This window comes from Panicum virgatum, chromosome 4N (assembly GCF_016808335.1).
Source record: "Panicum virgatum strain AP13 chromosome 4N, P.virgatum_v5, whole genome shotgun sequence".
Classification (NCBI taxonomy): Eukaryota; Viridiplantae; Streptophyta; class Magnoliopsida; order Poales; family Poaceae; genus Panicum; species Panicum virgatum.
In genome coordinates, this window is record NC_053148.1 from 46,383,650 (window position 1) to 46,396,142 (window position 12,493).

The 12,493-nt window shown below is 49.5% G+C and overlaps 1 protein-coding gene across 8 annotated transcripts in view; it reads right to left on the reverse strand.

Annotated features, from left to right (window-relative positions):
* LOC120668450 (BEACH domain-containing protein B-like) overlaps positions 1-12,493 on the reverse strand; it is a 50,994-nt gene that overhangs the window by 13,404 nt on the left and 25,097 nt on the right. For all 8 annotated transcript variants that reach the window (XM_039948166.1, XM_039948165.1, XM_039948164.1 and 5 more), the window contains 11 exons: positions 12,030-12,203; positions 10,534-10,694; positions 9,431-9,719; positions 2,938-3,355; positions 2,515-2,851; positions 2,119-2,307; positions 1,243-1,504; positions 935-1,138; positions 647-868; positions 368-544; positions 172-284 (listed from right to left, as the gene is read on the reverse strand). In XM_039948166.1, the coding sequence (XP_039804100.1) occupies positions 172-284; positions 368-544; positions 647-868; positions 935-1,138; positions 1,243-1,504; positions 2,119-2,307; positions 2,515-2,851; positions 2,938-3,355; positions 9,431-9,719; positions 10,534-10,694; positions 12,030-12,203 (2,546 nt within the window). The remainder of the gene's footprint in view (positions 1-171; positions 285-367; positions 545-646; positions 869-934; positions 1,139-1,242; positions 1,505-2,118; positions 2,308-2,514; positions 2,852-2,937; positions 3,356-9,430; positions 9,720-10,533; positions 10,695-12,029; positions 12,204-12,493) is intronic.

The window sequence follows — 12,493 nt, forward strand, 5'->3', positions numbered from 1 at the left end:
CAACTAGTAGACACACATAGTCGACTTTTGCACTGGTGTATTGGCCAGAAAAGGTGCAGACAAAAGCTCCAGGACTACCGACATTAGATTATAATCCATTTCTAAGGTACCTATTACAAAATATTTGAACACATATTTAGAAATAGGTTGGAATGCATATTTGACTAGTACCTTGTACATTGACCATTGCTCTCAGTATTTAAAATATCATTTACTGTTGACTTAATATCTTCTTTCCACATGTTTTCATGTGAAGATTCCTCTGATAGATTGGGAGATGGAAACTGCAGAAAAAAAGAACAGATATTGCTCATGCATGTGTTAATATGCCTTTTTCTGTTCAATACAAGTATGTTTAGAAGCATACCAAGAGCTTAATTCCCATTTGATTGACAAGCAACTCATGTATAAGGTTCAAAAAATGCAATACATTATCACAGCAAGGCTGAAAAAGGAAAATATTATCTTTCACAGATTTCTGAAGCAGGCTCCCCGCAATATCATCAAATATGTCCCTCAGCAAATCAAGGCTTGATAGCTGTCCCTGCATGGTCATGAATCTCAATATCATCATTCATGCAAAACAGCATACACCACCAAGCTGGTCAAATAAATTAAATAAAGAAAGAATGAGACAACACCCAACCTGTTCAAGTTTGAAAAGGAAAAAATTAGCAGTAGCCTCGAGTTGATGCCAGCCACCTCTAACAGAGCGCAGGTAGTATGAAAGGACCACAGAATACAAGTTCCTCACAAGATTTAGTTCATCTGTCTCCACATCATTGAGCTCATCTTTAGAAACTGATTTGTAGTCCTTAAATACATCAAGCTTTGTGGATGTTTCAAGCCAAGAGTTCCAACTGTGCTCCTGATAAAATCATTTCAGGATCAACACCTCATAACTAACAAGTTAATCTAAGAAAATAATGCATACCATTAAGGCCTCAATGTTTGAAGGATTTGAGTCCAGCAAACCAAGAAGATCATTCAAGATTCTTCTGCGTGCTGAGGAATCTTGACAAGAATGCATATATCTAAAGATGCAGACCAAAATCTGAGGAACGGAAAAGGGTGGCAAGCTTGAAAGATTGCAATTTTTATCCCTTGATGGATCAGACTGAGAATTTTCCTGGAGGACCTATACAGTGAAAACAACAGATCACATCTACAACTTATACTCAAACGATTGGTGAAAGAAAATTAAAGATAAACAGCAATATGACATGAAGTTGGTACAATAACCTGTTGTGGAGTGATTCCACCAAGAACACTGAAAAGAGCTGCACATAAATTGTCTGATAGCGGAAAGTTGAATAGCCTTTCAGAAATTGTACAGAAGAACAATTGAGGTGCAGCTGTTATTTCTTTCATGAGGTTCTCAGAGATGCATCTAGACTGCCCTAAGGGTAAGGAAAAAAAATTTGTTCCTTTCTTCTCAGAAGGAACCCCAGCCAAGAGCTTTCCAAAGAGCTGAAGCCCCAACAAACGGACTGGCTCAAATTCCCTGAAGAAAAATCTAGTGTTAGATAAATTAAATAGTAACTGCCTACATTAAATACATCTGATGCATTGTTGTTCTCAAATCATGTTTTACTCTGATAACAATATGCAACATTTGAAAGCATAATTCATAAAACATGAAGGCAAACAGAAGGACCTTGCAAAACAATTTATAAGGAACATAGATATGAATCTCGAATTTAAAATAGAAAGCGCATGAGGAATATGGGAACATGATTCAGTGGTTTGATAAGTATATAAGTAACTAAATCTTCTCCCTTAGAATGTTCTTTCTCCCCTCTTTCTGGAGACCTATCTCCTATTGCTGACTCTCGTTCAGCCAATGGTATAAGGTCATTACAACTTCAGGATTTTACCTTTGCCTTTGCTTGATAAGGACAAACACAATGACACTCATTATATAGTTGAGTCAAAGATAACAACTTGTTGAAATTAATTTGTTGTCTTCTAGGGTTGTCAAGCCTACCCCAACTTGCTTGGGAAAAAAGGCTATGTTGTTGTTGTTGTTGTTGTTGTCTTCTAGGGTTGTCAAGCAGCTCAAAATTTATATTAGCGATAGAAGTTGGCTCTGGGTTCAGAGAATTAAAAATATATTACCTCTTAAGGAGGTTAATGAAAATGCAACAACCACCAAGGCAATTTACGTTCTCCACAAAGGATGACAAAACTGAGCCCTGTGAGAGAGCACGTATGATCATGTCCAGTATATCCCTTATACATGCCATGTCTTGACTCCTCTCGAAAAATGCTACAAGCGCTCTTATGTCATCTGGAGAAATTCTTAGCCTGTGAACCAACATGTCATATTACGAATAGAAAATGCTTATAGATTGCTACAAACTTCTATGAAAATGTAATGTTGTCTGTGGAAAGAAAGAGTACTACTTAGAGATATCTATCATCTATAGAAGAGATCAAAACAAAAGGATACTACTTTGAGATATATATCATCTATGGAATCGAAAAGACTTGGTAGGAAGTGGAAGTGCTTACTTTAAGCTCATTTCTGCTAAACTTAAAAAGAGAAGACGAAGCTTGCGAATTTCAACTATCTTAGGTCTCTCTCCGATAACTTCTTTGGTAACTGGATGCAGCAAAGGCTTGGAAGCAACAACATGCCTAGAATCAGCCTTTTCCCAGTAATATCGGCACACAATATCAATAATCCAAGGAAGTCCACATAGAAGTGGTAAAAGCCTCCCGTCTGTTTCAAAATATTTTATCACAAGCATATAAAGATCCCTTTGTACTTCATAGCTTGCATATACCCATATTTGTGGATTTAAATAAATATGTGAGATAGCATCTTTCAGGAGAACTTTTGACATGCCTGAATATGCAGAAAAAGTATTAGTAATGAACATCTTATTGCATGAGAGAGAGAGGGAGGGATGGGGGGAGGGAGAGAGAGATTACCGCATTTCCTTAGAATGTTGAATGTATACTTTAGTGCGGAAAGAGTTTTGGTTGTGAAGAGCTGTGGTGTAGCTGATTGAAGCAAGAAGCCTAGAATAGGTAACCCAGAAAGAAGATACATCTGTTGTTGATTTGATACATTTCCATCCAGAACAGTTGCGACTAGCTCAATCACCTCAGCTGCCAATTTGTCATTGTCGACAGATGAATGGCAAGATTGCACAACATCAGTTGCAGCATCAAAAAATTGAGTGAAGAGTGGGAAGAATACAGAGACACCACCAACACAGTAAATAATGTCCTGAGGCAAGTGCCGCGAGCATAACTTTGTTCCCCCCATAATTGCTGCTTCAAATGTACTTTGGTCTGCATTATCAAGTGCTGATGACACACTGAACAAACTCCGGCCATCACTAGCCTAGGGAGAAGGGGAAAACAAAACGTATTTTATTAGTAGATCCAAGGTTTGGCTCTTGATATTAGTGTTTAACACCCAAGGGCCCAAATTTTACTCAAGTTGCACCCAGCCCCCAAAGAGGACAGACTCCGGAAACATATAGCAACTCACTTGGGTTTATATGATATGCAAATCCAATTAACAACTACTGAGTAGAACTAGCCTCATTGTTGGAGTATATTGAGCCCATGTGTATAGAGGCCCATCTAGAGGCCCATCTAGAGGCCCATGTATAGATTCTATATATACCCACCCATCTAGGGTTAGAGGAATAGAGCAATTATTCCCGTCATTATGGTATCAATAGCCTAGGTTAGGGTTTCACGCCTCCTCTGTTTCCAGCCGCCGGCTCCCCTGGTGCCCGCCACCGCCAGCCATGGCCGGCCGGCCGCCGGCGCCGCCGGCCCCCACCTTTCCCCTCTCCTCATTCCCTCCCTCCCCCTCTGCTCCGAGCGCGCAGGGCGCCGCCGCCGTCGCCTGGCCCCTCTCCTCCTCTGCTGCAGACGCGATGCGTGCCCTGGGAGGCCCGCGGCCGCCCTACGCCGCCGTCGCGATGACTGCAGCCACTGGCGCGGGTTCTCCCGGCGCAGGCGCAGCCGCGGGCGGCACTGCGGCCGCCGGCGCGGGCCATCCCGCTCCGATCCGCCCTGGGCCCGCCGCCCTGGCCGCCCCGGCGGGTCCTGGCGCCGCTGCAGCCGTGGGAGCTCCGACCCGCCCTGGGGCCGCCGCCCTGGCCGCCCCGGCGGGTCCTGGCGCCGCCGCAGCCGCACAGGCAGGGTCTGTGGCCGCCGCAGCCGCCCAGACCACCGCCGCTGCCGCCCAGGACGTTCCTGGCGCGATCGCGGGCGCGCGTGGGCCTCCTGACGCCGCTCAGGACGACGCCGTCGCCGCCGCGGCCGCCGTCGATCCCACGTGGCCCGAGCTCGGGATGCCTCCCATGAATGCGCTGCTATCCGCCGCCGCCTTCCGTGGTCAGCAGGCCGACGCGGCTCTTGCTGCGGCACTCCTCGCCGCCAAGTCGGAAGCTTCGGCGGCCCAGGAGCGGGTCCGCGTGGCTGCCCTCGCCTGGGAGCGCGAGCGCGCCACGGCCGACGCCCTCGCCCTCCGGGTCGCCGAGGCGGAGCGCTTCCTCTGCGTCTCCTCCGGCTAGCCCGTCGACCCCGAGCACGGCACCTCCTCCCACCAGGCCCCGCCCGCTGGATCTGGAGCTCGGTATGACCCGACTGACCCCATGGTCGCCCAGCTCCACCTCCAGGCGGCCGGCGTCCAGAACATCAGGGCTCTGGTCTCCGTCATCCTCGACCCCGCGTCCTCCTCCTATGGCCGCTGGCGGGACCAGGTCCTCCTCACCCTCCGCCGCTACGTCCTCGTCGACTCACCGATCGAGGCGCGTGACGTGACGTGGCTGCGCCTCGACAGCGTCGCCCTGTCCTGGATCTTCGGGACCATCTCCCTGGATCTTCAGGACCTCGTCAGGACCCACGGCGGCACCGCGCGGCAGGCCTGGGTGGCGCTCGAGGGGCAGTTCCTCGGCAACGCCGAGTACCGCGCCCTCCAGCTCGACCCCACCTTCCGCATCTTCGTGCAGGGGGACCTCTCCGTCGGTGAGTACTGCCGGCGGATGAAGAGCATGGCCGATGCTCTTCACGACCTCGGGGATCCAGTGTCCGATCGGGTCTTGGTGCTCAATGTCCTACGGGGACTGAGCAGCACATACGACCACCTGAAGGGCTGGATCGCCCGCCAGAGGCCCTTCCCCACCTTCCTGCAGGTCCGGGACGACCTCGCCCTCGAGGAGATCACCAGGGGTCACGTGCTCGGATCGTCCTCGCCCACCCCCGCCGCGCTCGTTGCTACTCCACCGGCCTCCTCCACTGCTCCTGCCACCTCCCTCCTTGGTGCTGCTCCCGCCGGGCAGACCGGAGGAGGGGGGGGGGGCGTGGACGTTGCCGGCGACGGGGTGGTGGTGGTGGCACTGGTGGCCCTGCTTCTGGTAGCACCGGTACGGGTGGGGGCCGTCGGGGCGCGCCAGCACCGTCTCCGGCTCCCGCTCCTGCCCCTGTCGCTGGAGGTATGCCCTGGCCATCCTTCAGCAACCCATGGTCAGGGCGCATCTCGATGTGGCCGTTCCAGGGTCCGGGAGGGGGGCCCCGTCCTCAGCTCCAGCTGACGGCCATGTTCACTGGCGCTGCTCCACTCTTTGCGCCGTCCTGGACCCCCCCCTGCTCAGCCCAGCCAGCAGCCGACCTGGCCTGGGGGGTGGGACCAGGCCGCTCTGGCGCAGTCCTTCAGCACCATGGGACTAACGTCGCCGACCAGCACCGAGTGGATCGCCGACTCGGGCGCCTCGTTCCACACCACTCCCGATGCTGGTATCCTCTCTTCTGTCCGACCCCCACACCCCTCTTATCCTTCTTCTATCATGGTTGGTGATGGGTCTTGCCTTCCTGCCACCGCCGTGGGTTCTGCTCCTCGTCTTCCTAATGTTTTTGTTGCTCCTCAAATGGTTCACAACCTTCTTTCTATTCGCCAGTTTACTGCTGACAACTCCTGTTCTATCGAATTTGACTCCTCTGGTCTTACTGTGAAGGATTCGGCTTCCCCGCGTCCGCTCCTCCGATGTGACAGCCCGGGGCCCCTTTACACTCTTCGGCTTCCTGCTTTCGCTGCCTCGCCTTCGGCTTCTTCGTCTTCTGCTTTTGCCGTGACGCCTTCTTCCACCACCTGGCACCGCCGGCTTGGTCACCCCGGCCGCGACGTTTTGGCTCAACTCCGCCGTAGTACCGATGTTCCATGTACTAGGGCTCCTGCTGAGCACCTCTGTCATGCGTGCCAGTTAGGTCGTCATGTTAGACTTCCGTTTTCTTTTTCTTCTTCGCATGCTGCGCATGCTTTTGATCTCATTCACTGTGACATGTGGACATCTCCTGTACTCAGCATGTCTTGCTATAGATATTATCTGGTCATTGTTGATGATTTTTCTCATTACTCTTGGACTTTCCCTTTGCGCGCCAAGTCTGAGACCTTCCCCACCCTCCTCCACTTCTTTGCCTGGGTGTCCACTCAGTTCGGCCTCACCGTTAAGGTCGTCCAGTGTGACAACGGGCGGGAGTTCGATAACTCCACCTCCCGGTCTTTCTTCCTGTCTCGGGGTGTTCAGCTGCGTATGTCTTGTCCGTATACCTCTCCTCAGAACGGCAAGGCTGAGCGGATGATTCACACGACGAACGACGTCGTGCGCACCCTTCTGATCCAGGCTTCTCTCCCCCCGCGCTTCTGGGCTAAGAGCCTCCATACCGCCACCTACCTGCTCAACCGCCTTCCATCCACTGCTTCTCCTGCTCCCACTCCACACCACGCTCTTTTCGGTACCCCTCCTCGCTACGACCACCTTCGGGTCTTCGGGTGTGCGTGTTACCCTAACACCTCCGCCACCGCTTCTCACAAGCTGGCGCCCCGCTCGACTCGTTGTGTGTTCCTCGGGTACTCCCCTGACTACAAGGGGTACCGATGCTTTGACCTCACCTCTCGCCGCGTTCTGATCTCCCGACACGTCGTCTTCGACGAGTCGGATTTTCCCTACTCAACCTCTTCCACACCTTCTTCTGATCCCGAGCTGGCGTCTCTGTTTCCGACTGACCCGGTGGTTTTCCCGGCGCACCGGCACCGCTTCCGGTGATCCCTGCTGCGCCGAACGCGGCCCCGGTGCCCGCGGTCGCGCCACGCGCGGCCCCCGGACCTCCGGTCGTGCCGCGCACGGACCCGGTGTCTTCTGCTGCGCCACGCGCGGCCCCGGCGCCTTCCCCTGCACCTGAGCGGTACGCTCAGCCAGTGCAGGTGTACCGGCGTCGTCCGGCGCCGAACTCGGCGCCGCAGCGGTACGTTGAGCCGGTGCAGGTGTACCGGCGTCGTTCCGCGTCGACACCGGCACCGCCTCCTGCTCCGGAGGCTCCTGCGACGCCGACATCGGAGACGTCGCCGCCGTCGCCTCCTCCGGCACCCTCTCGAGCAGAGCCGGAGGTGTACCACCCGCCGGTCATCCATCGGGATCCTCGGCATATCCATCCCATGGTGACTCGGCGGATGGCGTCCCAGGCCGCGACTCTCTCCGCCACCGAGGGAGAGCCGCGGGTCTCTCCGGTACCCTCCTCTGTCCGCGACGCCTTGGCGGATCCTCACTGGCGTCGCGCGATGGAAGAGGAGTACGCGGCTCTTCTTACCAACCAGACGTGGGACCTCGTGCCGCGTCCGTCTGGTAGCAATGTGGTGACTGGCAAGTGGATCTGGACGTATAAGCGTCGGACTGACGGCACACTGGAGCGCTACAAGGCTCGCTGGGTTCTCCGGGGTTCACTCAGCGGCCTGGTGTGGACTATGATGAGACTTTCAGCCCGGTCGTGAAGCCCGCTACGGTGCGCACGGTCCTCTCGCTTGCGCTCTCGCGCACTTGGCATGTGCACCAGCTAGACGTGAAGAATGCATTTCTTCACGGCACCTTGTCAGAGACTGTTTACTGCTCTCAGCCTGCGGGATTTGTGGACTCGAGTCGTCCGGATATGGTCTGCCGGCTCAACAAGTCTATCTATGGACTGAAGCAGGCTCTACGGGTTTGGTACTCTCGGTTCGCCACGTTCTTACTGACACTGGGGTTCACCGAGGCCAAGTCTGACACGTCTCTCTTCATCTACCGCCGTGGGGATGAGACGGCATATCTGCTGCTATATGTCGATGACATTGTGCTCACAGCTTCTAGTCAGCAGTTGCTTCAGAGTGTCATCTCCTCTCTGCAGCAGGAGTTCGCTATGAAGGATCTTGGTCAGCTCCACCACTTCTTGGGCGTCACTGTTGAGCCTCGCCCGTCTAGTCTTCTTCTGCACCAGCGGCAGTACGCCCTCGATATTCTGGAGCGGGCTGGGATGACTGATTGCAAGCCCTGCTCCACTCCAGTCGACACTCAGGCGAAGTTGTCTGCTGATCTGGGTGATCCGGTGGCTGACCCTACAGCCTACCGGAGTCTGGCCGGCGCTTTGCAGTACCTCACCTTCACCAGGCCGGACCTCACCTACGCTGTTCAGCAGGTCTGTCTCCACATGCATGATCTCCGGGAGTCACACCTTGCTGCGCTGAAGGTCTCCTCCGGTACGTCCGTGGCACTGTGGACCTCGGCCTGGTACTTCACCGCTCGTCCTCTGCTGAGCTGGTGGTCTACACCGACGCTGACAGGGCTGGCTGCCCGGACACTCGTCGCTCCACCTCCGGCTACGCCGTCTTCCTGGGCTGCAATCTGGTCTCCTGGTCGTCCAAGCGGCAGCCGGTTGTCTCCCGCTCCAGTGCCGAGGCGGAGTACCGGGCTGTCGCTAACGGCGTGGTGGAGGCGTCCTGGCTGCGACATCTCTTGGCGGAGCTCCACAGCCCGCTCGCCAAGAGCACGCTCGTCTACTGCGACAACGTCAGCGTCGTGTATCTCTCCACCAACCCCGTCCAGCATCAGCGGACGAAGCACGTGGAGATCGACCTACACTTCGTGCGCGACAGAGTCGCCATCGGCGATGTTCGGGTACTCCATGTCCCGACTACCTCCCGGTTTGCTGACATCTTCACGAAGAGGCTGCCCTCGTCGACCTTCTCGGAGTTTCGATCCAGCCTCAACGTAGCCGGTGGCTAGTTGTGGCTGCGGGAGGAGTATTAGCCCTTTTGTGCTCTACTTGTACTCTCATCTTGTCCAGTCTTGAACACCGCTGCGTCGGTTGTTCAGACTGCGGGGGGTGTTAGCTTTCTTGTTGTCCAGTCTTGAACACCGCTGCGCCGGTAGTTCAGACTGCGGGGGGGTGTTGGAGTATATTGAGCCCATGTGCATAGAGGCCCATCTAGAGGCCCATATATAGGTTTTATATATACCCACCCATCTAGGGTTGGAGGAATAGAGCAATTATTCCCGTCATTACTCATCACTAGGACTACAGAGATGGACCACCTCGACTTGGCCCAGAGTGTTGGAATTTATGAAATAAGTTACAAGTGAAGAAAAATTTGAACCTGTGCATTGAAACCAAAAATTATCTTTGATGAAAGGCCATCTCTTGCATCAAGAATTCCCCTGTAGAGTGAATCATCACCATGGAAAGAGTACATGTAACTAGGTCCGAGAAAATATATGCCCTTTACTTGCTCTGAAGAAAGGGCATCAGAAAACACATAGACTGGACCCATTTGACCTGTAAAGGCAAAAGTTTTTTCGAAACCAATTGAGATAGGTTCTTCACCAACAGGCATCAATTCTGTACCAATGGTGCAGTGTGTCATTGCTTCATTGACTTTTGCATACCTTAAAATTAACAAGGAAAAGTTTCAGCGTCACAAGACACAAATAGTGTTAAACAAAAATAGAAAAAAGATAGGTATGCACGAAACATAGATACTTTCTTAAATGCAAGGAAACCAAACAAAATAAAAACCTGGTACTTTAGTTTCTAGTCTTCAGGATGTATCTGATCTACCAATGTTGATCAGTGCCTTTCCTTCTTTTTTAACAATGGTTCTAAAAGTATATTGTTATTAAATAAGTATTGATGCTGTCACCAATATGCACAATAACCCTTATTTTCACTTAACTCGCACAGGAATGCATCAGTAAATTTATTAGAAACAATGTCAGGCAAACAGTTTTGATGACAAACCTACAGACATTATTTCCATGTAGCCAATTGAAATTCCTCTCGAAGTTCAAAAAGTTCGATAGCATATGCATGTGCCGTAAAACAAGTTAAAAACACTCATTTGGTAATGGATAGTCATTATAGTATCAAGTATGCAGAAATACCTTATGAAATTTTCAGTTGAGTGCAAAATATCAAATAGTGTTAAGATTTTAATATGTGATTATGAGAAAAATGATGTTTCTAATGAAAAATAGTAGGATTATGGTCTTTCAATGTTGGTGCAGCTGTGTTGTTCTGCACACTGATAAATAAAAGTTTGATACATTAATTTGCTAAAGAGCCATTTTCTGTAAGTGGTTTGCCGGAATTACATAGGACCAGAAGGCTAGAACGAATTCACACACTATATGTATGATAACAGAAGAATTTTCAGTCAACTTTAACATTCTTGAAATTGCAAATGCAGAATAATTTTCTCACCCGCACTTCTCGGATGATACTAGCTCCCCATCTATGTAACACCTCAGCTGGCTTCCTCCGGAGAAAGCCCTCCCAATTGTATGAGTAACAGAAAGGAATTTCCATTCCTTTGGTGGGAGCTTGAGTGGTAACAAAACACACTGATGTTTTTGATTGATAGACTGCCAACAGGGAAAGACCAGAGTTTAGCATGGGATCATTATTCCTGCGAAAGTTGCAAATTGAAGTTGTATAGAGTAAGATATTGACAGCTCCTATGGGAAAAACAAACATGAAGTACTTTATATTCTAGAGAGTCGACAGTCCAGATCAGGAACAAAAAAAAAGGGATTCTAAATCCAGCTGTATTGTGCATCTATAAATTAGAATATAGCTAGAGAATTGTTTAAAACATCTTTCAATAATTTGTTGTAACATATAAACATCATATTTACCTATGAGAAATAGTCGAAATTTCTTTGAAAAGGAATCGGGATAACTGCATCATGACTCATGAGTCAAATGCTTATTATCTCACACAAAAATCATGTAACATGACAAATGGATCCATATGGCCTATATTAGCACTGCGTCTTCAAAAGATGGTTCCACTGAAAGACAGATATTTCTTCAAACTACTTTATTCATAAGGTTATTCAAACTACTGAAGAACTAGTATGTTTCTAATGAGCTTTATTATGTAAACTTTCATGTATTTGTAGCAAGCTGGAAGTTGATAAATGACAGCACATGGTCAACTGATGTAACCAAGATCAATGTTAACAGTGCAGCCAAGATCTCAGATAATAGGAAAAGTGGTTGAACCCATGCTTCCTGGGTTGAAATTTGAGTTTTGTATACATATATGTAGAAAAAAAACGGTTCATGGGGAGATGACATCCCCTGGCTTTGTCTTAAGAAGGGGAGAACTCTAGCTGGCCAGGAAACTCGCTGAAACCAGTATTCAGTATGGTCAGTTTCAAAAAAGCATTCAATGTGGTACCCACATTCTTGTGAGCACCCAGAAAAGATTAAACAAAATGGCTAGCCAAGTAATAGTGCAGTCAAATATCTAGGATCCCATGCTCAGATGGCATTCTCCCTGTCACACATTGTAAAGGTGCTGGGGTTCAGCCCTGTGGGCATGTTTTTGCGAATTTACAGGCAGCTATGGCTGTGCAAGCTTAACCATCAATTTATGTCAAAACCCATCTGATTCAAACCAGTTTAACCAAAATAAACGAACCAGTAGTGAGGAATGGCCCCTCAAAAGCTAAGATCTGGTGCGTTTAGGTCAAATTGCTGGGCAAGGTTCAAGTCTGATTATACTGGTCAAGATGATGATTTCTGATAATTTATAGGTAAATAGGCAAAGAAGCTAAAATACTATCTATACACTAGTTAATTAACAGCACAAATCCCTGTAGCAAAAAGTAAAACGTACAGATCCAACAAATTATTTCTAAACTTTTACAGATCTTGATTTGATTCAAAATGTGGTAGAAAATCACAATCACCTCATATACTAAAGCACTTCTGTTAAGCACAGCTGAGCACCCCTTTCCGTCTTCTGTGAAAAAGGAGAAAAGGCCCATCATACCGTTGTCTGGGAAGTTCTCAACCCTTAACCAGCAAGAAAAAGATAGACCTCTACTGTAAGGCCATAGGAAGGATGATTTTATTTCTATACCCTGTCAAGGAAAATAGAGATACTGCCAATCAGTAAACAAATCACATATACAGAATTATGGAAGCGTATAAAATATCAAAGGAACCCATGTAGTACCCAAAAAATGATTTATTGGCAGAACATCAGTATCAAAAGCCTTCAAAGGTTCATTTTCTTTCTCCTATATGAAGGAGAGCTGTTTATGATTTCTTAAGAAGAAAAGAACAAGTTCAAAACCAACACCCACCAATTACAAAGGTTCATATTGAAATCGAATGAAAAAATAAAACATTAGGGGTCCTTCAACAGAAG